General features: G+C 39.8%; 1 protein-coding gene across 3 annotated transcripts in view; it reads right to left on the reverse strand.

Annotated features, from left to right (window-relative positions):
• Window positions 1-25,220, reverse strand: part of TENM1 (teneurin transmembrane protein 1) — a 555,347-nt gene that overhangs the window by 336,894 nt on the left and 193,233 nt on the right. For all 3 annotated transcript variants that reach the window (XM_047082126.1, XM_047082125.1, XM_047082124.1), the window contains exon 4: window positions 6,172-6,412. In XM_047082126.1, the coding sequence (XP_046938082.1) occupies window positions 6,172-6,412 (241 nt within the window). The remainder of the gene's footprint in view (window positions 1-6,171; window positions 6,413-25,220) is intronic.

Consider the following 25,220-nt stretch of genomic DNA (forward strand, 5'->3'; position numbering starts at 1 on the left):
CTGGTGGTTGCTATAGATTGAATGTATCCTCCCAAAATTCCTATGTTGAAACCTAACTTCCAGCGTGTTGGTATTCTGAGGTGGAGCCTTTAGGAGGTGATGAGGTCGTGAGGGTGGAGCTCTCATGAATGGGACCTTATGAATGGAAAACCCTAGAGAGCTCCCTTGTCTTTTCTTCCATGTGAGGAGACAGTGAGAAGATAGCAGTCTATGAAATAGGAAGTGGGCTTTCACCAGACACCAGATTTGCCAGTGCCTTAGACTTACAGTTCCCAGCCGCCAGAACTGTGAGAAATAAATCCCTGCTGTTTAAAGAACCCAGTCTATGGCATCTTTGTTACAGCAGTCTAACTGGACTAACACCGTGGTGAAAGAGTATATCCTATTTGAAAGCATGCTAAGAGAAAAGTGAAGGGTTGTCGTGTTTACCTGGGGAAAGCATGAACATAAGGGTAGAAACATCTTTAATTAGATGAAGACAGAAATAGAAAGGGACAAAAGTAGAGCTGTTTCTTGTGTATAATAACTGTCGGTATTATTATTCTAACATTTATCAAGTGTTTACTGTATGCCTGGCTGCTTGAAAATACATTGCAGATATTAACTCCTTTAATCCTTACAACGACTTTATGAGTAGGTGCTACTGTCATCCTTACTTTCCAGATGAGAAAACTGAGGCGTGGCAATGTTACATAATATGTCCAAGTTCATACAGGTAACAGATGGTGGATCAGGGAGTCTACAATAAGCCACTTGCCCAGTTGGAGCAAATGGATGCTCATTTCCAATACATACCACAAAAGTGCCCTAAGAGTAAGGTGAAATAAACATGAGTGATTTCAACTCCAAAGACATCTGCTAGATGCATCGTTTAATCAAGGCAGGTAGGTGACAGGTCCCCCACCTCCCTTGTTGAAAACTCTACCTCCTAGAAGGTAAAGAAATTAAGGATATTTGCTTCTCTCACTGAGTAGAAAAGAGAAACTGGTGAGTTAAGGTGATAGGAACCTTTCAAGAAAGCAACCATTTTAGCTTAAGAGTCTCTAAGATACACTATGAAGCAAAACCCTAGACTTCAGGAAAGCAGTTCTTTAAAGTGAAGTCAGTATGATTCCATACCCTGAGATATTTCAAAAAAGGAGATGGATTAAGAGTTGGAAAGGTCTGGGCCGCCTGGGCGGCTCAGTCAGTTAAGGGTCCAACTTCAGCTCAGGTCATGATCTCACAGGGTCTGCGAGTTCGAGCCCCATGTCGGACTCTGTGCTGACAGCTCAGAGCCTGGATCCTACTTCAGATTCTGGGTCTGCTTCTCTCTCTCTGTCCCTTCTCTGCTCTCTCTCTCTCTCTCTCTCAATAAAGATTAAAAAATTAAAAAAAAAAAGAGTTGGAAAAGTTTCTTGCCTATTGAAACCAGTATGCCTGTACTGGGTGCTCTCCATTCAGTTTAGATTTCCAAAGAACACTTAACAAAAGAAAGAGATGAAAATCAAGGATAAATAAATGTAAGATAGTGTGATGAAAATAATGCTAAGAAAGTTCATACACCAAATGAGCCTGAAGCTTGAAAAAAAAAAAAAAACTACTAAAGAGGACAGAAAGTTGTTGGGTTGTTCTTAGATATATGTTTAGATTATGGATTGGATAGATGTGTATGTAACTCATGCAATGCTATGGCATGACCGAGATCAGGGAGGCCTTCTCAATGACTACTCTTCCCTGTGGAAGAGAATGATCATAGACCTAAAAGGGTAAAGTAAACATCAGTAAACCATAAACTGAAGTCTAAGATAGTCAAAGTGTTCCTAAGAAGGCACTCAACTGTTCTGAATGAATTAAAATTCTATCCCGGGAGTGGTGACAAGTCTTATAGATTTTATTGCCTAGTCATAGTTGCTAAAGTTTCAGGACTGTGGTGTGGGTGATAGGTGTCAGAAGACCGGAGACAGCAAACATTGGCTTTGGTTTTTAAAAGGAACAGGAAGCGCATGAGATCTTTAGACTGGACCAACGGATATCATGTTGACTGAGTGCACAATTCTAGAACATGTTATTACAAGGATGATTTGTAAGCACTTTTTGAAAAGATAGTAACCATGAGAAGGCAGCACAAATTCTCCAAGAACAAGTCATGTTAGACAAATCTCATTTCATTTCTATTTTTGACATGGTTTTTGGATTGGCAGATCAGTAAAAATGAAGCCATACTGTATCTGGATATCAGCAAAGCATCTGACGAGGTCCCTCATCATATGCCTGTGAACAAGGTGGGAGAAATGTGGGTTGTGTGCTAGCAAAACAATGCTGCCTGATGGACAAGCGTGAACCCACAGGAAGGATTCCACTGGCGTGCCACAGAGCGCTGACCTTGATCTTGTCCCAGTAATGACTTACCTAGAAATGAGGAAAGCATACCTAACAAAACTGCAGATGACACAATTATGGGAGCAATACAATGCAAATACCTCGTATGGCAGAATTAGAATTCAATTACATCCCCACAAGCTAACAAGGTGAAATCAAATGAAGCCCAATCAAGGCTCTAAACGTATTTCCACCTGCCCCCCATCCCAAACACACAATTAAAAAAGCTCCAACTATGTAATTTTAGAATAAAAGTGGCTTAGCCTCAGAACTTGTTAGGAAGTTTTAGGAGTTTGGTTACTAAGCGTTCTCAACAATGTATCGGTAGTGTTACGTAGCCACAAAAAAAGCTGACATTGGCACAGACAGCATCAACAGAAGTATTTAGTTTAGAACAAAGGAGACAACTGATTGTTGGTAATAGCACAAATTTCTGAACGAGTCAATCAAGGTGATTGCTGAGAGTCCCATCTAAGGTACATCAGCTCTGCTACCCACCCTTGCTCAAGGGGCAGCCATAGGTGGCCATGCTGTATGTTTAATTACATAGAAAAAGGTGGCCCTTTTTCTCCCTTGGCCTCACCTGACTGAGAGAATACTGTTGTCTCCCCTTATCCAAGGGGGATACATTCCAAAACCCTCAGTGGATGCCTGAAACCACAAATAGTACTAAACCCTATATATACTAGGTTTTTTCCTATACATACCTATGATAAAGTTTCATTTATATATTAGGCACATTAAGAGATTAACAACAACAATAATAAAATAGAACAACTATAACAATATATTATAGGAACTTATGTGAACGTGGTCTTTCTCTCAAAATGTCTTACTGTACCGTACTCACGCTTCTTGTGGTGATGGGACACGATAAAATGCCTATGTGATAAGATGAAGTGAGGCCAATGACGCAGTGTGTGAAGCTACTACTGACCTTCTGACGATAAGTCAGAAGGAAGAACATCTGCTTCCAGACCACGGTGGAGCGTGGGTAACTGAAACTGCAGAAAGGGGCAACTACTTTATCTTGAAAAGATGTTCTCAATTATTTGAGGTGACCTGAATGAACTCTGCACCTTGCCACCAAGGAGTCTAATAACCCCCCCCCCCCACCCACCTGCATTCAGCCCTGGCCATGACACTTCAAGAGGAGTTTGGTCAGCAGTGTGGAACTGTGCTCTACCGAGACCAGGCTGGAGGATTTGAAACCAGCCAATGTGAGGAAATGTTGAGGGAACTGGGGAAACATTTACGTCAGAGAAGTACAGAATCAGGAACGGTGAAGGGCCATCAGGTGTGTGAGGGATTTTATTTATTCCGTGAGATCGCAGAACCAGATCTGGGAGAAATGTTAAGAGGTGGGAGATTTCGGTTCAGTAGGAATCCTCCCGGAGTTGCTGGAGGTGGAATGGAATGCCTCAGGAATGAATCAATTACCTATTTTGGAGCCATTTAAGCTGAGGCAGGTGACCACTTAGTAAGGACAGCAGTACTACCTTTGAATTGTTTAATGCTCTGCAGTGTACGAAGCACTTTCTGCCACACCAGCTCGATCTTCCACACACATTGAGACAGGCATTTTTACATTCATTTTCACAGCTGAGGAAGCTGAGGCTCAGAGAGGTTATGTTACACAGCTCATGAGTAAGTGCCAGTGTGCCCACAGAGATACCCTTTACTGACTGCATGGGAAACAAACACTCGAAAGGATATATTTGGAAAACCCTAGCTCATCAGGCTGATGGGGTTTCTAGGTTTGTAGAAAATTTGTCTTTGTGATACTGAATATATTACCAAATGTACTAAAAAGGTACTTTCTGCACAATCTCACATGAAAACTTATGTTCTTCTCTGCGTCTTAAGAAGCTGAGACCAATTAATACATTCCTTGCATAGATACAGAAGGTCCGTGGGTGCAGTTTGTGCAAACATGCCTAGATGTACATTTCAAATAAGAATAGTTTTCTCTCTCCATTTGCCTGAGCCCATTCCCCACCCTCCTTCCAGATTTCCTGTTATTTGGCTTCTTAGAGGGAAGGAAGTATGTTTTGCTTGTCATGATTGCTAGATAACCAGATTGCCCCCCCCCCCAACTGCTTCCTTAGCTCTCTATCACTAAGCCCTACAAAGGAATTAAAAGAATGAGTACATTTTTAAAGAAGATGAGTAAATCACCAACATTAGCAAAATCTCCTTGAAGATACCCATTGTTCTCTGCTTCTCTCACTTCATTCACCACCCTCTCTCAATTAAAAAAAAAAAAAAGAAACGATACACAAACACTGTCACTAGTACAGTTCTAATTGGGTTATCTTCACCATCGGAGCTGACTGCTGTATTTTCTCTTGGGAGATAACAGAAATATCACTTTATGAATCTATTTAATCTAGTAGTGATGGATGATACAGAATTTCCTGGATTTGAGCCATAATGCTCTCAGTTTGTTGGTGATGACATACTCACTGATGCCATGGCTGGCATATAACTTAATATGCTAAGAAAAAAATAAGCAGTCTTATAATGTCGGTTTATTAGTCCTCCCCTTTCCATTCCAATTCCCAAATATTGGGACAGAAATTGATCAGAGTTGACACCACACATTGCTTATCAAGTGATATATTATACCCCTTGTTTACATACAAATGTGCTTAGAAAAAGCTTCAGTAGATCTAAATAAGGCGTATAGAAGGCAAGGGGCAGTCCTTGAATTTAAAAGATTAACAAAATAATATGTTTTATTAGGTAATGTTTTTCTATGTTAATGTTTAATACGTAACATTTTTCTAGGTAATGTTTACTAGAAAGTTGGAATTTTTTTAGTTTAAGATGAATAATTTCTCATTTAATTGCATCTAGTGCTAGCGTCTATTCTACAACGGGGGAGGATTAGAACTTTAACCCCATGACAGAGATTTGAGGAATGACTCTGAAAACCCAAATACATGAAGTGCTGGAAAAACAGAGGCAAACTTTTTGGTCAAAAGACCAAACTTCACCCTAAAGGCAGGATCGAGTTTTTATTTTTTTTAAAAAAAATTTTTTTTTTCAACATTTATTTATTTTTGGGACAGAGAGAGACAGAGCATGAACGGGGGAGGGGCAGAGAGAGAGGGAGACACAGAATCGGAAACAGGCTCCAGGCTCTGAGCCATCAGCCCAGAGCCTGACGCGGGGCTCGAACTCACGGACCGCGAGATCGTGACCTGGCTGAAGTCGGACGCTTTAACCGACTGCGCCACCCAGGCACCCCAGGATCGAGTTTTTAAAAGGACACACGGACCTCCAGTTTATGAAGGTCCTTTTTTAAAAGGTTCTTTTTAAAAAGGTTGTTTTAAAATTCCTTTTTTAAAAACTCTGAAGTCAACTTACTTTTCAAAAGAATCTTACAATAAAACCCGAAGTATCGCCGTTCCTCCAACTGTGTCTGGATTTTCCTGTAATGTTGCAATTTCTTGCAACAGGGTACAACTGCCTTTTACTTTGAGGATGCGATGATAGTTTAGATAATTGCTTCGTTTCCTAGGTTTTTGTGGATGGCTGCCCGTGGGGTGTTTATGCATCTGTGTTTCATCTTTCCACGTGAACCTGATCTCGTCCATGTCTGTGAGCATGCCTGAATCCAGACGTGTGTGCCCGCGTGCACGTCTCTGCTTATAGGGGTCTGCCTTTTGCCCGAGCCTCTGGGGGTGTATCCCTGCGTGCATTTGTGTGTCGCTGCAGATGTCTACGGTGACATGAGTTTCTGCACTCAGTGGAATCATCCTCTGCCAATATTTAAGTTACTGGGATCGATAAGAGCTCAAGTACCTGGTCTCCAATGGTATGTTGCTATTCAAGACCCAGCTGTTATGCAGATGAACAGAATCCTGTGTACTGGTTGGGGGAGCTGGAGCAGCTGGGCTGGGCTGGCTTCGGGTAGTCATCGATCTCCTCTGAAGAGAGTCGGCTGCAGGGGGTGGTTTCCTGGCACAGGTGCACGCATGCGGAGGCGGCGGTGGAGGCGGGAGGGGTCTGAAGGTGAACTGGTTGTGTGGGCTGCTCTGCATGTCTAAAGAAAAGAGAAGAACACAAAATAGAGACTTACTCTCCCACTTGGCAGTCAGGGAAACACAGCTTGTCAGACTCAGGATTTCAGAATAATATAACCTGTGGGATGGGGGCAGAGTTTTAAGTTCAGTCTATCTGTAAAAATGTCACTTAACTTACAAAAACACGTGCAGCACGCTTCTGAAATGTGAAACGTTCACAGTTGCATTTGCATGTAAATTCTTCAGGGCTATAGCAGCTAAGAAGTAAATGAGGCTGCCTCACACAATTTGTCATAGTTTCTGCTACCGAACAAATAAATCATCAACAAGACACTAAGTTACAGAACAGAAGTGAGCCGATTTCCATCAGTTGCAAAAGTCTCACTTCGGAAAATACCAGTGAAAGGCACAAATTTGTTGCGAGAAAAAAAATCATCCGACACTTCAAATAAAAGTATAAGGCCACCTTCTGGCTTACCTCGGGAAAGGATGCTAGCCTGCCTACACAGGAGCAAATCCGTGCTTCAGAGAAACAGCTCTCGAGTGTGTAACTCGACTGCGTGAAATGCATCTCTTTGCCAGCCCCCAACTAAGAAACAGTGCTGCTTGGAAAAGGCAGGCTAAAAGGAGTTTGCTCAGGTTATTATATAGATTTCCATGGCCACGAAAAGCTCAGTCCACCCCCTCCCCCCACCTGCCACACCTTTCTAGGAGCTCTGCCATATTAGCAGCAGCTTAGGCAGAAGGGAAACCGTTTTTTTTTTCCTGCCTGTTTGTAGCTGGGGCAGCCTGGGACCGCGGTCCTCAGACTTCTGTTGTTGCTGTTGTTTGGTATTTTTCCACTGTTTTCCTGGCAGGCACATGTATAGACAGCGAGTTAGGATCTGGCCCATGAGAAATGCCCCAATTAAACCCCTTTGAAAAGGAATCACTATCGTAGCTGATAGCCACCTCTCTTCCACAGGAGAAACATAATAGATGTCAAGTGATCTCTTGTAACACCAGCACGTTCTGGATAAACTTTGTAGACAGCATGGCTTTGTCCCACCTCCCAAATGACTGAGAGTTGAAAAGCAGAAAAATGCCAGAGGCTTTCCATGCCTAGCAAAGGGCTCAGCTGGTTTGTGCTGAGACTCGCTTTGCAGTGGCTGATCACAGGGAAAAAAATAACTTCTTTCCATCCTTCTACCTCAAACTTGAAGTTTGAAGACACTGGCATGGTTTTCATATTTCAAAATGATACTGGTTCCCCAAGAGCATGACAAATTCTTGGCTGTGTTTTCTACTATAGATGGCTCTCCCTTTAAATATCCTTGCTGTATGAAAAAGGGAATTGTACAAAAGATAGATAGGGAGGGGAGTAGTGATCATTCATTTTATACAAAATATTCCACTAGATAGTCAGCTACCCTTGTATATTTAAAAGGAACTAAAATGCTTCATGAATTTTTGAAATCAACCCCATTATTCCAGGTCCGGCCCAAATCCCATATCCACTAAAAATATCATCACAAGCACTTAACATCTCATTAATTTTTTTAAACCTCTGGGCTCATACTCACAACCGTAACTAGAAGCATGCTCTCCATCTTTGGGACTCAAAGAAGCATTGAATGCTAGAAGCCAAAAGACCTTTCACTTTGCAGATGAGAAAACTGATGTCTAGAGGACTGCTTGTCCAGGGACACTTGGCATGGCCCAACCTAGAACCCATATCTCCAGACTCTCCGGCCAGTGCTCCACGCGCTATCCTGTAGATCTCTGTCACATGAGCTCTCTTTACCTCCTTAAGATTTAGGGACACAGAATCCTCCACATCTCCGGGATTTTTCACTTGCGACATACCACTTTACACCGTGACTATTTGTTCGTATGTCTGCTTCCCTCCTTAGATCCTATCTCCTTCAGCGTCAGAAGGAAGGCGGTTGGATGTAGTGGTATGCAGCCCTGCACAGTGCAAAGAGCACAGGATTTGGGAGGATGGTAATCCTGGGTTTGAATTCTGCCTCTGCCATTTAGAAACGTTAACTTCTCATTTGTGAAGGGGAGATAAGAATCCTTTCCCCTAGCCATTAAGCTTAATTCATGTCAAATGTGCTTGGACATAGTGTGTCTGTCAGTGACTACTTGTTTATTGAATGCAGTAGAAGGATGAAACTTCCAGGCTGGAAATGACCACAGGGATAACCCAGTGCAGCATTCCCTCCTCCCCTCTCCATTTTACAGATGAGGAACCCAAGGCTCAGAAAGGTGAAGTGACATGTTCAAAGTCACTCAACTTGCATGAATTTGCCTGCCTCTGTCTGATGACTCCTGGCCGAGTACTCTTTCCATGTGCCATTTCAGGAAATAAGTATGATTCTCTTCTTGATTTTAACATTTATTATTCTTATCGTAGCTTTGGCCCCTGGGTTTGCAGTATTACAGTATCCCCTTGTTTTCCTGTGTTTTTGTCTTATCTACCAAAATAGATTGTGTATTTCTTAGAGCAAGACCACCTTCTACTTTTCTTGCATGTCACATGAGCATGGTGCTAGGTACAGAGTAAGATCCCTAAAAACTTTTATTTGGCTCCCCCACTGGGACCTAGAGAACCACCCTCAGTGTACCCTGGGCTCTTTCATTCTGATGTGGACACTGGGTAACTATTTGACAATTCACTAAGCAGTAGGTTTCCCCCTTGTTGGTCTCAGTGAAATCTCTCCCACAGCCATGGGGAAGGACAAGGATACCCTTCCAAAGAGGGCGCTTAAAATCATGCCCCTCCAAGGCATGAAACGGGCAGCAGAGACACGCCACAGATTTGCCATCTAAATCAATGAATTTAATGATGCAAGCAAGGGAAACAGGGTGGGAGTCCAGAGTCAGAAGAAGAAAAGGAATCAATTTTAGGTGTTGGGTCCGGAATACTGCCAAAGGACACGTGACATCTATTAGCTTAATCAGTGTTTGTGTCAGTACAGTTGTTCAAAAGTTGGAAAGTCTCTATTCAGTACAATTGTTCAAAAGAAAGAATCACTCATTCTCATCTGGATTTATTACTTGCTGGATTTCCTCAAAATCTGTGCAAATTCCTTATTATGAAAAACGATAAAAATTCTACTTCATTCAAAAGTACAGTTGTGGTATTATTAGAACATATCATACCATTTCTGCTGCAGGTAGAACTACCTTCTATAGTTATTTCAATTATATATGTGTGTGTGTCTTGATTTAGATGTATTTTACTGTGTATTTTTGTTTCTACATTTTAAATATGCAGAGGTTTCCCTGCTTGTTAATATTGTCTTTAAAAGCTTTCACAATATTGGATTACTGCATCGAGTGGAATACATCCAGACCTTAAGCCCTTATGAAACGCAAATGATGTCAGATTCATTCTTTTTTTTCACCTCAGGAAAAAGATGGAGAATGAACTTGTTCCCTCCCAAATGAAGTAATTTAATCCTTGGGCTCCATGAAATGGGATTTCCCAACATTAAACACTAATGAAAACTACATTAGGGTACAGTGTCAGGAGCTCTAGAACACCAGTCCAAGGGGTGAAGAGTCACATGAACTCACTTCCAGATGTATCTGGCAACCATACATTTCTGTGCCCAAGAGAGAGACGCAAAGGAGAAGGAGGGGGGGTGGGTAGTGATCATGTAAATGTGGATATCCAGACATACTTCTACAGCTTTCTGAAAGTAAATTAAGATTTCAGATGGAAAGGTCTAATTCACATAAAATACTTGGGCAGGATCCAGTTTCAGGTTTGAGGTTCTAAAATAACGTAGTAAGAAAATCTCTTGGGGGAGGGAAATTCCTCCAAAATGTATATCTAAGGCATTTTAGGCATGGCAGAACTGTTAACAGAAGTATAAACCTTCAGAAATGACATTGCCCTTGTCTCCAAAAGGTATATGGTGGTCCAAAAGAAAGTGGTCATGCATAGCTTTTTCTTTTTTAGTTAGAGAAACTCCTCACTGGAAATTAGAGTATCTCTACTCAGAAACACTGTGGGGGGACTGATCAAAGAGTTCATTAGGATGTTTTGCCCCCTATGCTTCATCAACACAGCTATAAGGTGTGTATAGCTATCAATTCAGCTATGAGGTGATGTTTGCATTTCTAACATTCAAGGCACTACACGCAAGATCATGCATTGGAAAAGGGCTCATGGGGAAGAGGAGTTTGGGGCACAAGACCTGAAGTCTGCTTATGAAAGTGTATGTCCCATGGGTTGTAACTTAGGAGTTACTGTGGAGGGATGGAAGGAGGGTTGTCTGAGTCCCACAGAAAGATCTACCCCCAGAGGTGGATGGGCGAGGCTCCTAACAACGTGGTGAACGAAGATGGCTGGCAGATACATGCATTTGTGTATTCCTATGTGGTTCATTCTGCTGGATGCAGTTTTCTGCCTTCCCCTAGTATTTCTAACAGATGAAATCGCACATATGCAGACATGAAATCTGTCTTATGTTCAAATTGTTCTCAAAGATACCAGTAGCCTGTGAACAAATTAATGTTTTCAAAACAAGAGCTGTAGCAGAACTGACTGTACATGGAAAATAATTTCCCATAAGTGTTAAAAAATAAATACTGTCACTAATACAGTAATGCCAAATGGATATTTTTTTCCCTGAAAAATGTGACCAAAGTAGACACACGCTTAGTTTTCCCCAGATCTGTGTACTTAACTGATCAAACTTTTCTGTACCGATACTAGGACAATTTTTCCCCCAAAGTTACGATGCAGTGCTTGTGGCTAAAAGGAGCACATATATTCTCAGAGCTGTAGAAAAAGGTCGCAAGGAGTCAGAAAACATGTCTGCACTTCCTGGCCTTAACTCTGTGTTTCATTACTTCACTGGCCAAACAGAAGACGGCTGGACGATTCCTTGTCTGCGACTCTGGAATCGAAAAATTCCTGAAAACCCAGTTTTTTCCCCTAATTTACTCGGCAGCAAAGCCCGATGTAAACAGATATGAAGACGTTTATGGACTTTATTTCATTTGGAGAATTTTCATACTTTTAGCTGATAAAAGTATTGACAAATTTTCTTAAGGGGTACTGGCCCACATCCCAGTCTGGGTGTTACATGATATCCAATGTATGCATGGCATCAGCTGTGTAAAATTGAAAAAATTCTAAATTTTGGAACAAAAGGACCCCAAAGATTTTTGATGAAGGATTATGGGAATGTATTAGTATTTAACCACCTCTCTGAACTCTTAGAAGGTAATATTAATTAATGCTTATGAAGGCCTTGGTAATCTACATGAGCACAGAACATCAAGGCACCAGGGGTTATTGCCATAACTACTTATGTCAAGTCTCTCGAGGCCAATTAGAAGCCTTTGGTACCTTGGGTTGCTTTTCTGAGCTGTTCTCCCTCCTAGGCAGGAGAGAGGATAAAAAGAAAATGGTTTAAAAGAAAGAGATGAGGTTTATTATTAATATTAACTATTACTACTAATTCTAAATGTGTATTACCACTTTATAGTTCTTCACTTGCCACGAGGCGCTTTCACAACCTGGGAGGAGGTGGTTTATAAATTCGCATGTTATGGCTAATATCCATTACCTTGATAGGGCTCAGTGATCACCAAATTAGTCTTAAGTGTATCTGGCTGTGGACATTTCTGTTCTCAACCGTATAATTATTATTAGAGGCTCAAAGAATATGGAGGTAAGAAAATTGGTTTTCAGAAGAAAATTGAGTCAACAAGTATACCTTACCACTTTTCTGGCTCAAATAATACTGCTTTAATATTAATGTACCGACAGCCTTTAATACAAGCAGATTCATTAGTTAGATAAACCATTAGACTGAGAACAGAAATAAAGTCTATTAAATAGCCAATGTCTACTAGATACCTGTGTGTATGTATGGGTATGTGTATGGGCGAGACACAGACAACAAGAGAAAGAGATAGGAGAGAGAAACAGAGAAGACAATTGGCAATTAAACCACAAGACTGAAGGAGAAGAGTCACAGAAGATCTGGGGGAAAGGCCAACAATAAGTAAGGTTTTCCAGTTTACATGGTTTCAATCTGGTTCTAGGTTACTGCACTGTTGTCCAGGATATCAGCTGAAGACTTTGAATGGTTCTCTTCCTAAGAAAGCAAGTAAGAGAGTATGTTCTATTAATTTTTGTCAGTTAGGTGGATGTCTGTTACAACCACTGGAAATAAAGGTCAACACTGAAGCACCTATAATCCTGTGACATATTTGTGCTGAAACTCGTATTTATGCTTCAGTCTCTCCATAAACTGATGCTTATCTTCAAAGGATGAGCTGGTCTACCTCCAGAAAGTTTAAACTTCCCATTTTCTAGGTCTCATTAATCTCTTTTCCTGTTCTATGTGTTCTACAAGCATAATATTGGGCCGAATATCCATAAGGCAGCCCTCCCCCAACCTATTTCTCCCTATCTGTTATAGGGGGGATCCAACTGTTCTGTGTGCTGTTGGCTTTTCATAGTGCAATTAGTCAATCTTACGAATAATAGTCAATATTGTTGCCAATAAGTGGCTGGTTTGTTAACTCAGTCAACTCTCTGACATAGATTAAGACTAACAAACTAGGCCTTTACAATCAAGAAAAAAAGGAAGATCTGTGGCTAAATGCTGTTTGGCTTAAATTATTGAAGTAAATGTTCAAACTACCTAAACTTCTTGGCTGTGAAAACACAGGATGGCTACATCTCTGCTCATATTTTCAGAGTCGTCTGGCAATGTTAGAAAAGAAAAGAAAAGTGAAGTCAACACATTTGTTACCTATTCGCTTTTCTAAGTAGAATGGTAAAAGAGCTCTACTTTATAGTAGGATTTGGAATTTCAAATGTCAAGTTCTAAATATTAATATATGGTATTAATTAACAATGAAAATTAGTGGTTGGCCAAAGCCTTTTTCACTGTGGTCTTGAAGGAAAGTCTATTATCCATTATGTACCAGGAAACAAGAAATAGATAATTGCCCTGTTTTATCTTATGCTGACAATGATGCTGTGGCTTCCATTATTAGGCAGTGAAGTATATCAAAAAGAAAATATAAAAAAGTAATGATCCTTAAAAGTTCATATTTACTTTATCCTCAAACTAGAGTCATATGTAGGTATTTCAGTTATTTCCAATCCCCAAGTTCATTATTTATTTCCAAGTAGGTAATGGAGGGTTATGAATTAATTGACAGTGAATCATTTAATAAATTAGCTAATAACAGATGTTCTGGAATTTTACAAAGTTTTCATTTTCAAAGCTTTTTTTCATTATTAGACTATTACAAATGGTCACCCTGTATTTGTTCAAAATGCAATGGATGAAAATCATTCTAATGTTATTTATGAAAATGAAACTCTGTTCAGAGCACAAATCAAGAAAACATTATGACTGTGTCTAAAGCTCGAAGAAAAATATTTTTCATGCTACCATACGTTAAATAATGAGGGCAAGCTATATTAAGAGTAATAAAAAGCAAAAAGTAAAAAACAAAAAAAAATCCTACAGGATAAAAACAAAGCATGGAGAACTAGGGAAGGCAGGGAAGGTTTTAGCCCCTCCACCCCAAACTTTATTTCAAATAAAGACTGAAGAAAAAGTACCAATTATTAACACCATCATCTAACCAATAATGTCTGGCGATTTGGTGAGAAAGTTGCCCCATACCCTATAGTTCCTCTCCCCCAGTACAACTTTAGGAACAAAGGGGACCCAGGGACACCCAGTGGAGTGGTGGAGAGGAGTTCCAGCTTCTGCACTTGGGAACTGAACAGGTACGTAGCCCCCACCTGGGAGAGTGGGGAGAGAGCACTCTTACAGCAGTATTCGTAAGACCAAACAATTCTCACATTTCACCCACGTTTTGCTCGAGTTCAGCAGTTCTCAGCTACAGGATCCAAACATACCAATGTTTTGCAATCACTCGTTACCACGGTAGAGGACTAAAATTCACAAATAATTTATTTTAAAAATGATAGATGAGGGTGGATTCAAGGTGATACCTCTAACAGTGCCACCCTCACCGACTTCATTTGGACGTACCTTCCTGGATGGGAGAGAAAGGGGTGGGGTTCAGCTGGTGCTAGCAACAGGTACAACTCTGATTCCATAAACCATTTTAATCACTATATCCACTTGCTTGTAAAATTATTATATGCATGCCAAAAAAGAAAGTGGGACGGTGGTGGGGGAAGATTGGGAACAAAACTCTTGGTATTCTCACAGGAGTGTTTTACACATGTACAGGTTATTCAAACATGTTGGGGCCCCAAAAATTGAGAACTGTGATTTTGATGTCTGATGGCAGAACACTACTGGCTGCCATCAACCTTTCTGCCTGATCTTTGGGTTACTGAGGGAGTCTCGTAAGAAGGCCAGAGTAAGTTTTATTTCCCGTCTGCAATCAAGCTACGCATCTCCTTGTCTTATGTCAGGATCTAGGTCTGAATCATCTTTGTATCTCCCAGACACTTCACCCATAATTTTAGTCAATACAAGTTAAAAACTGTGTTTATTTGCAGATATAATTAATTTGAATAAATTCAAAATTTTTGTTGGAATTCAGTGCAGTTGATTTTTATTACAAAAGCAATTATAACAAGTATGGTGTGAAAGAATGTTTTGTGACGCTAAATATCTTCCTTGATTGAATTCTTTCCATTCCTACTATTTGTTTTGGCATTGTGTGGGCACAGCTTGTAGCTGAAGTTTTCTGTCTGAAATGTTCATTGATTAATTCCCTCATTATTACAAATTTCCATTTTCCTGTTTTTCAACATGTTATTTTAGTGAGATGCTAAATAGAGGTATTTGTTGGAGAGGTGCCAGCATTAAGACATATTGCCAAGCCTTCCTTGTAAACTTTGCTTGTGCTAGCTAAGCTATGCATATTTAACTCATTTTATTTTTCCTTCAAAATCTGATTCATTCCCTCAATTACATTACTGCTTATCTCCCTGGGCTGCCTCCAATTTAACTAGGTCTTTATGGTTCCCCAAACAAAATGCAAGATTCTGGATGAACATCACCCAGAATACAAAAAAGTTATCTGACAAATTCTTTTGTAATGATGTCTTTTCACATGTAGCCTCAAATTACGTATAGATTGCACTTGAGACTTCATTAACTGGAAGATGGCTAATGAAGTCATGAGAAGGAAGCTCAATTAGGAAATATACTGATATATTGATATAGATGTGTCTGCTAGTGGATCAAGTGAAATGTCCATCAAAATGAGCAAATTAGTGGAATCCACTAATATAATGTTAGAATAAACTGAATACCTGGTGAATTCAGATAGGTTTCTCCCCACCCCCATCCCACTGAGATTTAAGGTATAGATAGATGCCTTAGGAAAACTAAAAAAAAAAAAAAAAAAAAAAAAAAGCCTGTCTCAAGAGGAAGAAAGTCAGCCGGCACAAACAGAAGAAAAAATGAGAACATATGTTGAAGAAACTATGAATACATGAGACTGTACTAATAAGTATAAATGGTAACCCTAGAAATTAAAGTATTGCATAGGAATACAGAAAGTTAACTCTTTAAATTTTTTTTTTTCAACGTTTATTCATTCTTGGGACAGAGAGAGACAGAGCATGAATGGGGGAGGGGCAGAGAGAGAGGGAGACACAGAATCGGAAACAGGCTCCAGGCTCTGAGCCATCAGCCCAGAGCCCGACGCGGGGCTCGAACTCACGGACCGCGAGATCGTGACCTGGCTGAAGTCGGACGCTTAACCGACTGCGCCACCCAGGCGCCCCGAAAGTTAACTCTTTAACAAAGTACTTTAACCAACATTAAGGTCATTTCAATAACTTTTTTCAAATGATTCTCAGGGGAAACATTTTATGTATGACAGAAGAGCTGCTGAGAGGGACAGAGGATGAAACACAAATGGCTGATGTGAAGCTGTATGCAAAAAGACCTCTTGCAGTGCTTGAAATCAGTGAAGAGTGCATGGAAGCTCCTTCCTGTGTATTAATACTGGAGGTCGACACCACATCCGACTGAAGAGTGAGATCTGGGTTCACAGATGGGCGTGATGGAAACCTGGACTTGATTCAAGTTTGCTTTCCCTTTGGTTTACTCACCAACTGCAAGTAAGCACTGCAAGGAGATGAATAAAATTAGAATGCAGGCATGTGTACATGGCTCCACTTTGCGATCCTTGTACTTCACAAAGGCAAGCCTTGACTTGCTAGTCTCGGTAGGCTGCACAGAGTGAGATTTCTAACAGTGAAAGAACATAGTGCTATGGGATTGTTGTCTTTTGTTAGCATTTGGAAACACCTTTCGTCAAGCATAGTTCTGTTACTCGGGAAGTCGTATCAGGCAGGCTTCCTGTTCAGCTCCCCACTCTCCAAATTCTTGCTGTGGCAGCACTAGGGCAATTTCCCTCTATCTGTACACACAGTACAGGGCCTAGGTGTTTCCCATGCACTCTCACTCACAGGATTTCCATGGGCAAGTCAGGGCTTTGTAGTAGCGATCATCAAAAGTCAGCTGCAGGTCAAGGCATAGAGATATGTTATTACTGCTTATAACTTGCCAAAGAAATGATGGAGAAGCCGACATAGAGAAGGAATTAAACATAATTAGTTATGGAACACTTTGTGTTCAGAAGTAGAAGACAGAGAGGAGAGTGTGTTGGTTTCATTTGTTTATGTTGAATGACATGACTCAAGCAGAGTATTTTCTCAACTACTAATCTACTTATGTAGAGGAACTCATCTCTATATGACTTGCTTAAATTAGCAAGTACTTCGTGACATGTCCAAATGACACAGTGGTTAAGTCACAGACATTAGGATCAAATCATTCTGGGTTTAAATCGTAGCTCCGCTATTTGCCTTCAGTTTGATACTGAGCAATCAAACCTTTTCAAGCCTCTGCTTCTTTATCTGTAAAATCTCTCTTAATGTTTTTGTGAGAATGAAATGAAGTCACGTGAGTGCCTGGCACATAGTAACCACTAAGTTAATAGTATTAAGTGAATGATCAGTTACTGAAGCCAGAAAAATCTATAAAATGCACGTACCATCGGGTAAGTAACCTAAGAGAAAACCTATCTGACTCCAGCATATTTCATTATTTAAAACTTCTCCATTACAGTTAAAAAACATTTCACAATTTTCACACATTTCTTACTTTCTTCAAAACAGTTCTAAGAAGCTATTATTGAAGTCATGAGTCAATATAAGAACAGTTGACTCCTTTCCTGTTCCTCCAAGCCACACCAAACACTCTCTATTGATTAGCTTTCTCATTATGCGCTCAGTCCCTTTTACTTCAGATAACAGACTCTATTTCATGATTTTTATTTAAGTGCTCTGAGTGCATTCACTTGCCTTTCCCCCTATACTAAATGATTTGGGGGTATACATGCATTTCTAAAGTACTTACTGCAGTAACACCTTGGGACTTTAACATTAGAGCAAAGGATATGAAGAAAAACCATTTTCATGAATACAACACTAGTGCTTTGTATTTAGGAAGCACCTTTCATCTGCGTCTCTCAAAGACCTTCACAAATATTATCTGATGCTTTATTCACTGGGCGAAGCTGCGAGCAAAACCGCCTTTCAAAGAATTCCCTCAAAGTACATAAAACCCCACAAGGGAAGGAGCTGTAGATCGCTGGATAAAGTGTCAGGAATATTCAGAGACGTTTTAAAATAGTATATACCAAAATACCCCGAACAAACTCCGTCTGCTACTTAGGAGTACGGTGCTCCATGGGTAAAAGCTTTCATAGTAAATAAATACACAGCAACTCTGTCACACTGGCACCAGGATCAACATCTACATTATAAGCTAATGGTATTTGATCAATTATGTGACCATGTACCAACCTAATTTGGGGTAGATGTCTTGCCTTACACTATATCCAAATGTATTTATTAAAGCATTGCAATATTGATACTCTACAGTGTATGTAAAGAGCATGGACATCAGACCAGGGTTGTATGCTAAGAACTTAGCATATTGCCTGGTAGATGTTACAAACTCAGTTAACTAGTTATCGATATAATTAGTATTGCAACTGTTATCATGAATTTAGATTAGAAGACAGCTTTCTTGCAAAGAATTCAGTGTTGCTGCTGCTACTACAGTATCCGCCCCCTCCTCAAGGTGAATACGTTTCAAGACCCCCAATGGATGCCTGAAACCAGGAATAGTGCTGAACCTTATATATACATATACATATACATATATACATATATATATACATACACTATGTTTTTCTTATACATACATACCTATGATAAAGGTTAGTTTATAAATTAGACACAATAAGAGATTAACAATAACTAAGAATAAAATAGAACAATTATAACAATATATTGTAATAAAAATTATGTGAATGTGGTCTTTCTCTCTCAAAATACCTTATTATAGTGTACTCACCCTTCATTGTTTGGTGATGTGAGATGATAAAATGCCTATGTGACAAGATGAAGTGAGGTGAATGACAAAGGCTTGTGATGTAGTGTTAGACTACTATGGACCTCCTGACAATACGTCAGAAAGAAGATCACCTGCTTCTGGACCATGACTGACAGGGGTGGCTGAAACTGCAGAAAGCAAAACTTCAGATAAGGGGGGAACTGCTATAGTTCTTTTTCTGTTGCTTGTTAAGATATGTACCTGTGAAGTAAGAAGAAAGGAAAAACATGTCCCTCTTCTCTTTAGGAAGAGCAGCTCGAGATGGCGAAAGGTATGGCTACTCAGATGTTATCAGCTCTTCCAGCCTTCTGACTGAAACATTTACACAATATCTTGTTGTCATAGAGACTGTGGCTAGGGATATGTCATTAAAACACACCATATCGGATTAGGGACTTCTTACAATCCAAAAGAAATAACTTCTCTAGAAGAGTTTTAATCAATTGTATTGGTGCCATGAAAACAAAACATTAATCTGCACACACTCATATTACCAGCTTCATTTACTGCTTCTTAGTGTTATTATTCTTGGCCCTCTATATGCTGTTATTGTATTTTCTTGCTCACATAATCAGTACGTTATAAAATTGGACTATTTTAAAAAATTGTTAAGGAAGAAGGATTTTGAAAATATTCTGAGGAGATGAATATTTTCTTCGTCTTTGAAGAAAATGTGTTGTTTTAAGGTCATACATTGTGCCCATTTTAGAGAGAGACAAGTGAGGAGCCTAGTCCAAGGCCTTGGGTACTATGACATTGAACTGACTTCGTTTGCTGCCACTCAGCTAGTTGTCTCTCCCGGGATTCAAAGCAAACCACACCAATAGTGCTTCTCTCACATTTGCCATTCATATTTATTGCAAACAATGAAGATAAAACTCTGTGACTGAATTAGCTATGTAACAACTTATAATGAAATCCATGTAATGGGTTACTTTATTTGTAAACCCAATTCAGTATGCTCATGCACGCATCATTAAATGCTTCCTTTTAGTTCTCAGTAGCAAATACTCTCATTGAAGCAGTACTTATATAATTTATGTGATCCTTATTAACAGTCTTTAACTTAGTTGGTATCATCATTTTATCCCAAGTTGATCCTGAAAAATATCAGAAGAGATTGCTTAACAGGCTTTCTTTAAAAAGACAACTGAGCGATTTGTTTATACTGTTTTTTTTATCTGCACACTAAAACCTAACCATATTTACTAACGAAATAACGATGGCTGTACAATAAATTCTCATTCTATACAATTTGCATTCATGATGACCATCTATCTACTCACAGAGAATATCAAACTGGTTTTAAATAAATGCTATTAGCATAAAATGGATTTCCTGAAACTATGAGTCATGGATAAGGGTTTTCCTTTTCTAAATACATGTTAGAGTTAAGACAATGGATAAAGATGAGGATGGCTACGGTTAGGGTAAGCCAAGTAGCCACTAGAAATGTTACTCAGTGAAACAGTTCTATTTTTTTAACTTTTTTTTAATGTTTATTTATTTTTGACAGAGAGAGAGACACAGCATGAGCGGGGGAGGGGCAGAGATAGAGAGAGACACAGAATCCGAAGCAGGCTCCAGGCTCTGAGGTGTCAGCACAGAGCCTGACGTGGGGCTCTAACTCACAAACCGTGAGATCACGACCTGAGCTGAAGTTGGACACTTAACCGACTAAGCCACCCAGGTGCACCCTCAGTGAAACAGTTCCGATGGTGGGCTCTATTATACAAATCCATTGTGTAATACTTCATGGATATGCCAAAATCAAAAAAAAAAAAAAAAACCTCTAGGGGTATTAGATCTGTTTTTTTTAAAGTGAATTAAATGTTATTTTATATTTTATGGATTTTTGTAACTTGTTTTGCACCGATTACTAGATCCTTTATAACACAAACGTTCTAATGTAATTTATATAGCACCTCCTTTTGAAAGACCTGAAAATGTAAAAACAAACAAACAAAAACAAACCTCTGTTGGTCTAAACATTGTAACAGAAGTTTGGTTTTTTTTTTAATGTTTACTTATTTATTTTGAGGGGGGGGAGAGAGTGAGAGAGAGAGAGAGAGAGAGAGAGAGGATGAATGGGGGAGGGGTAAAGAGAGGGAGAGAGAGAATCCCAAGCAGGCTCCCCACTCCCACGACCCTGGGATCATAACTCATGTGTGGATATACATCCAAAATAAATGAAAACAGGATCTTGAAGATATATGTTCATGGAAGCATTACTCACAGTAGCCAAAGGTGGAAGGAATGTCAATGCCCACTGACAGATAAATTGAAAAGGAAAATGTGGTATTTATAGACTATGGAACATTATTCAGCCTTAATAAATAAGAAAATTTTGTCATATGTTGTGACATGGATGAACCCTGAGAGTATTATATATGAAACGATACAGTCACAAAACTACTGTGTGGTTCTACTTATACGTGGTATATAATCAAACTCTTAGAAGGAGAATGGTGGCTTCCAGGGGCTCAGGGAGGGGAAACTGGGGAGCTGTTGTTCAACGGGAATAGAGTTTTGGTTTTGCAAGATGAAAATTTTCTAGAGATCTCTTGCACAACAACGTGTATATACTTAATAATCTTCCCCTGTACACTTAAAAATGGTTACAATGCCGAATTTTATATGTCCTTTTCCCACAATAGAGAAGTCATGCCATTCTTTCACTAATTGAATGTTTATTTTACCTCAGTCATATGGTGATTAACAGTATGATAATGAGGGTTAGTGATATCACAGTGCGGCCAAATGCAAGCATTATGAAGACAGTGGGCAAATTATAATAGATGATAACATGATTATCACTGTGAATCTTGCTAGTAGCAAAAGAATTGTGATGTTCTTGGTCATTTATGCTCTAATGGGTAAAAATAGTTTCAATGCACTGAATTCTGTAAATATATACGGCTTATTCTTTAATATATTGAAAAGAGAAAAGTGATTGCATTTGGAAATCTTGGGCTTTATCAAATGATGATAAAACCAAAAAATGTATTTACTACTCACCAAAATCTGGAGGTAATAAAATGATAAACAGCCAGCTAACTTTGTCACATCAGGCTGCCATGACAAAATGCCACAGGCTGAGAGGTGTAAGCAACATAAAACTGGTTTTCTCACTTTCTGGAAGCTAGAAGCCTACTTGAAGGCACCAGTGTTGTTGGTTTCTGGGGAAGGCTTTCTTCCTCACTTGCACCTGTCCGCCCTCTCACTGTGTCCTCACAGGATGGGGAGAGAGTGCTGGAGCAAGCTCCCTGTGTCTCTTCTCATACGGGCATTAATTCCATCAGGACAGTTCTGTCCTCATGATCTCATCTAAACCTAATAGTCTCCCAAAGGCCCATCTCCAAATGCCATCACATTGGGGGTTAGGGCTTCAAGGTAGGAATTTGGCGGGAGACACAATTCAGTACATGGCACCGACATATTCTACACCTGACCTGGATAATGTACTAACACTAAATAAACATTTTCTAAGACTCATGTTTTAAAAACTGGTTTATTTGCTACCATATCTTACATTTCACATTAGTAAGTACGTTCCAACACACAGGTGACTTTAAACTTTTTTCTCACGATACGTTACATACCACACTAAATGGCACAACTTATGAAGTAGCATTCCTTTAACAGTTATTTTGCTCATTTGGAATTAAAATGCCTAAACACTGATAGAATTAATCTAGACCAGGATCCGGTCTTAGACATTCTGAGTAAGTAGTTTTCTACTGTGTTTAATTACTCTGCTCTGTGACAGAGAGGTGCAAATATCATTCTGCTTATATACTGTTCCCATTATAAGATGTCATCAGTTACTGCGATTATGTAGCTGCCAGCACAATCCAAAAACACATTTAAATTTAAGACAGGGAAAATGAAGCATGGGTTTCCCATGCTATAGGACCAAGATCACATGGTCAAGCAGGGGTAGCGCTCGCGATGAGGAAGCCTTACTTCATGTCATCGTCACTTCCCGCCTTTATACCAAATGGTCAGCCTCACGTGTCTTTCAGAAAATACACTATAGTGTGGACTACGAAGAGCAAAAAATACATTTGTGTGTATTCTTTTCATTGACTAACCTCACTGAAAAGATTGCAGACATGAACCTGCCATTCAACCCTCTCTCCCCTTCCCCTAACCGGTTTAGCAACCTGAGAAATCACAAGAAACAGTGGTGGTCATCAGAGAAGGTCACACAAATGACACGGAAGTAGGGTAAGCACACACACGTAAACAAACTGACTGCATGAACAGGGAACAGTGAACAGTGGCAGAGTTTAAAAAAAAGAGAGAGAACGTGGGGTGCCTGGGTGTCTCAGTCAGTTGAGCATCCAACTCTTGGTTTCGGCTCGGGTCATGATCTCACGGTTCATGAGATCAAGCACTGCATCAGGCTCTGGGCTGATGGAGCCTGCTTGAGATTCTCTCTCTCCTTCTCTCTCTGCCCCTTCCCCACTTATTCTCTCTTGCGCATGCTCTCTCTCTCTCTGTCTCAAAATAAATAAATAAACATTAAAAAGAGAGAGAGAGAAAGAACAGACTAGTCTATAAGGTTTGATGGAAAAGTTGAATGATACACAGGTAAGGGAAATGGCGCAATTAAAAGAGATCAGTTTGTTGGTGGCTTAGTGAATGAGATGTGGAAATGGCAAGTGGTAGAAGCAAACAATTGGAACAGTAGATGGAACAGAAAACAATAGACACGTTAATGCTAATTTAATACCTTCCCAACCCCAAACTGGTCACGTTATTCTCTAAACAAGCATTTATATACTACTTATTTTTGGAGAGAGTGAGTGCAGAAGGTGGGGAGAGGAGGAGAGGGGGAGAGGGGGAAAGGAAGAGAGAGAGTGAGAACCTCAAGCAGGCTTCACGCTCAGTGCAGAGCCGGACTCAGGGCTTGATTCCACGACCCTGGGATCATGACCTGAGCAGAAATTAAGACTCAGACACTCAACCGAATGAGCCACGCAGGCATGCCTAGCCTATTTACTAAGTTTTAGGTATGTTTTCTACCCAAGAATAATGGTGAAAGTGAATGTCACTGCTCTCAAAGGCTCACATGGGGTAGATATGGGGCCAGGGCACCTGGGACAGACATGTATATAATTAAAATATATTACATGACCCTAGTTTTAGTCACATTTTTCAGGTGCCAAGTCCATTCATTTTTAGAAATACTTTCTTATTTTAGCAAATTATTTTCCACCATGAATCTATTACCATGTTTTATACTGAACTAGCAGTATCTTGTTTTCCCACCTTGTAAATATTCTCAATCCAAGATTCTGGAAAGAAGTTCAACAAAACAAAATTACATGTTAAATCTTCAGATTACATAAAAAAGCTTAATTTCATTATCATGCAAGCACACACACACATACACACATGCATACACACACACACACACACACACACAGACACACACACACACACACACACCTTCAAAAAGCTTGGAGTCAGTTGGAAAAAATAATGAGACATGGAGTTCTTTGTCTCTCTAGAAGGCTGCCTGCCATTCTTAGTAGAGGGGCCACCACTAACTGCCACATGATTAATCTACAAATAATCACTCCACAGATATTCCAGGTTTCATGTGAAGACATGTCTTTCTAGAGCCATCCGTATGTGTGCTTTACAAGATGATCACCGCTATGGTAGTAGTTGAATTAGGTATCTCTAATGAAAGAGATATCTCTTGGGCTTGGAATTAGCTTGGAACATTGTTGGATGTGGCCTTCTCTTTCTGGAGGACATTCAAAAGAAGCAAGAAGATACCTTTTTATCCTGGATCAGACTGAGGTTTTGCTGAATCTTACTATAATTATGTCACTTTGGATTAGTTAGCCTCTATTTCCTGGAGAATTAGTAGGAAAAAAAAAAAGACTTTTGTTGGCATATCTTGACTATTTAACACATAACTGTTATTTCCAGAGTTTGGTTAAGCTTTGACCCAACATTTATCAAGGAATTTATGTTTTAAGCCCTTATTCATGTTACTTTATCAAAGGCAATCAAATTTTATCAGTGATTCTTTGTTTGCTCTTCTGCCTTCTATTAAGACGCTGAGATCCTCAAAAGACAGTATTTTCCAATGACAAATAAGTCTGTCATCCTGGAGTGGAGAGCATAGCTAAGTAGAAATGGGAAATGAACATAGTCAGATGACTATGGGGGTGGCCTTTAAACCCAGGACTAGATATTTTGATTTGAGAACCATTTAGCTGTCTCGTTATGCTGCTGTAGGGCAGCCCAAGGAGTAAGGGACTTGAGAAAAGATAAGAGGGCAAGAAAGCTAATGAGGGGGTTGGGCTGTAGTACTTATGTACAGTGGTTAGGGATTATGCAGCCACTTGGTGACACTGGTACATGAGCACCT

The sequence above is a fragment of the Lynx rufus genome, unplaced genomic scaffold (genome assembly GCF_022079265.1).
Source record: "Lynx rufus isolate CCGP_SWC_20201006 ecotype Redwood Valley unplaced genomic scaffold, mLynRuf1.p SCAF_19, whole genome shotgun sequence".
NCBI classification, from domain to species: Eukaryota; Metazoa; Chordata; class Mammalia; order Carnivora; family Felidae; genus Lynx; species Lynx rufus.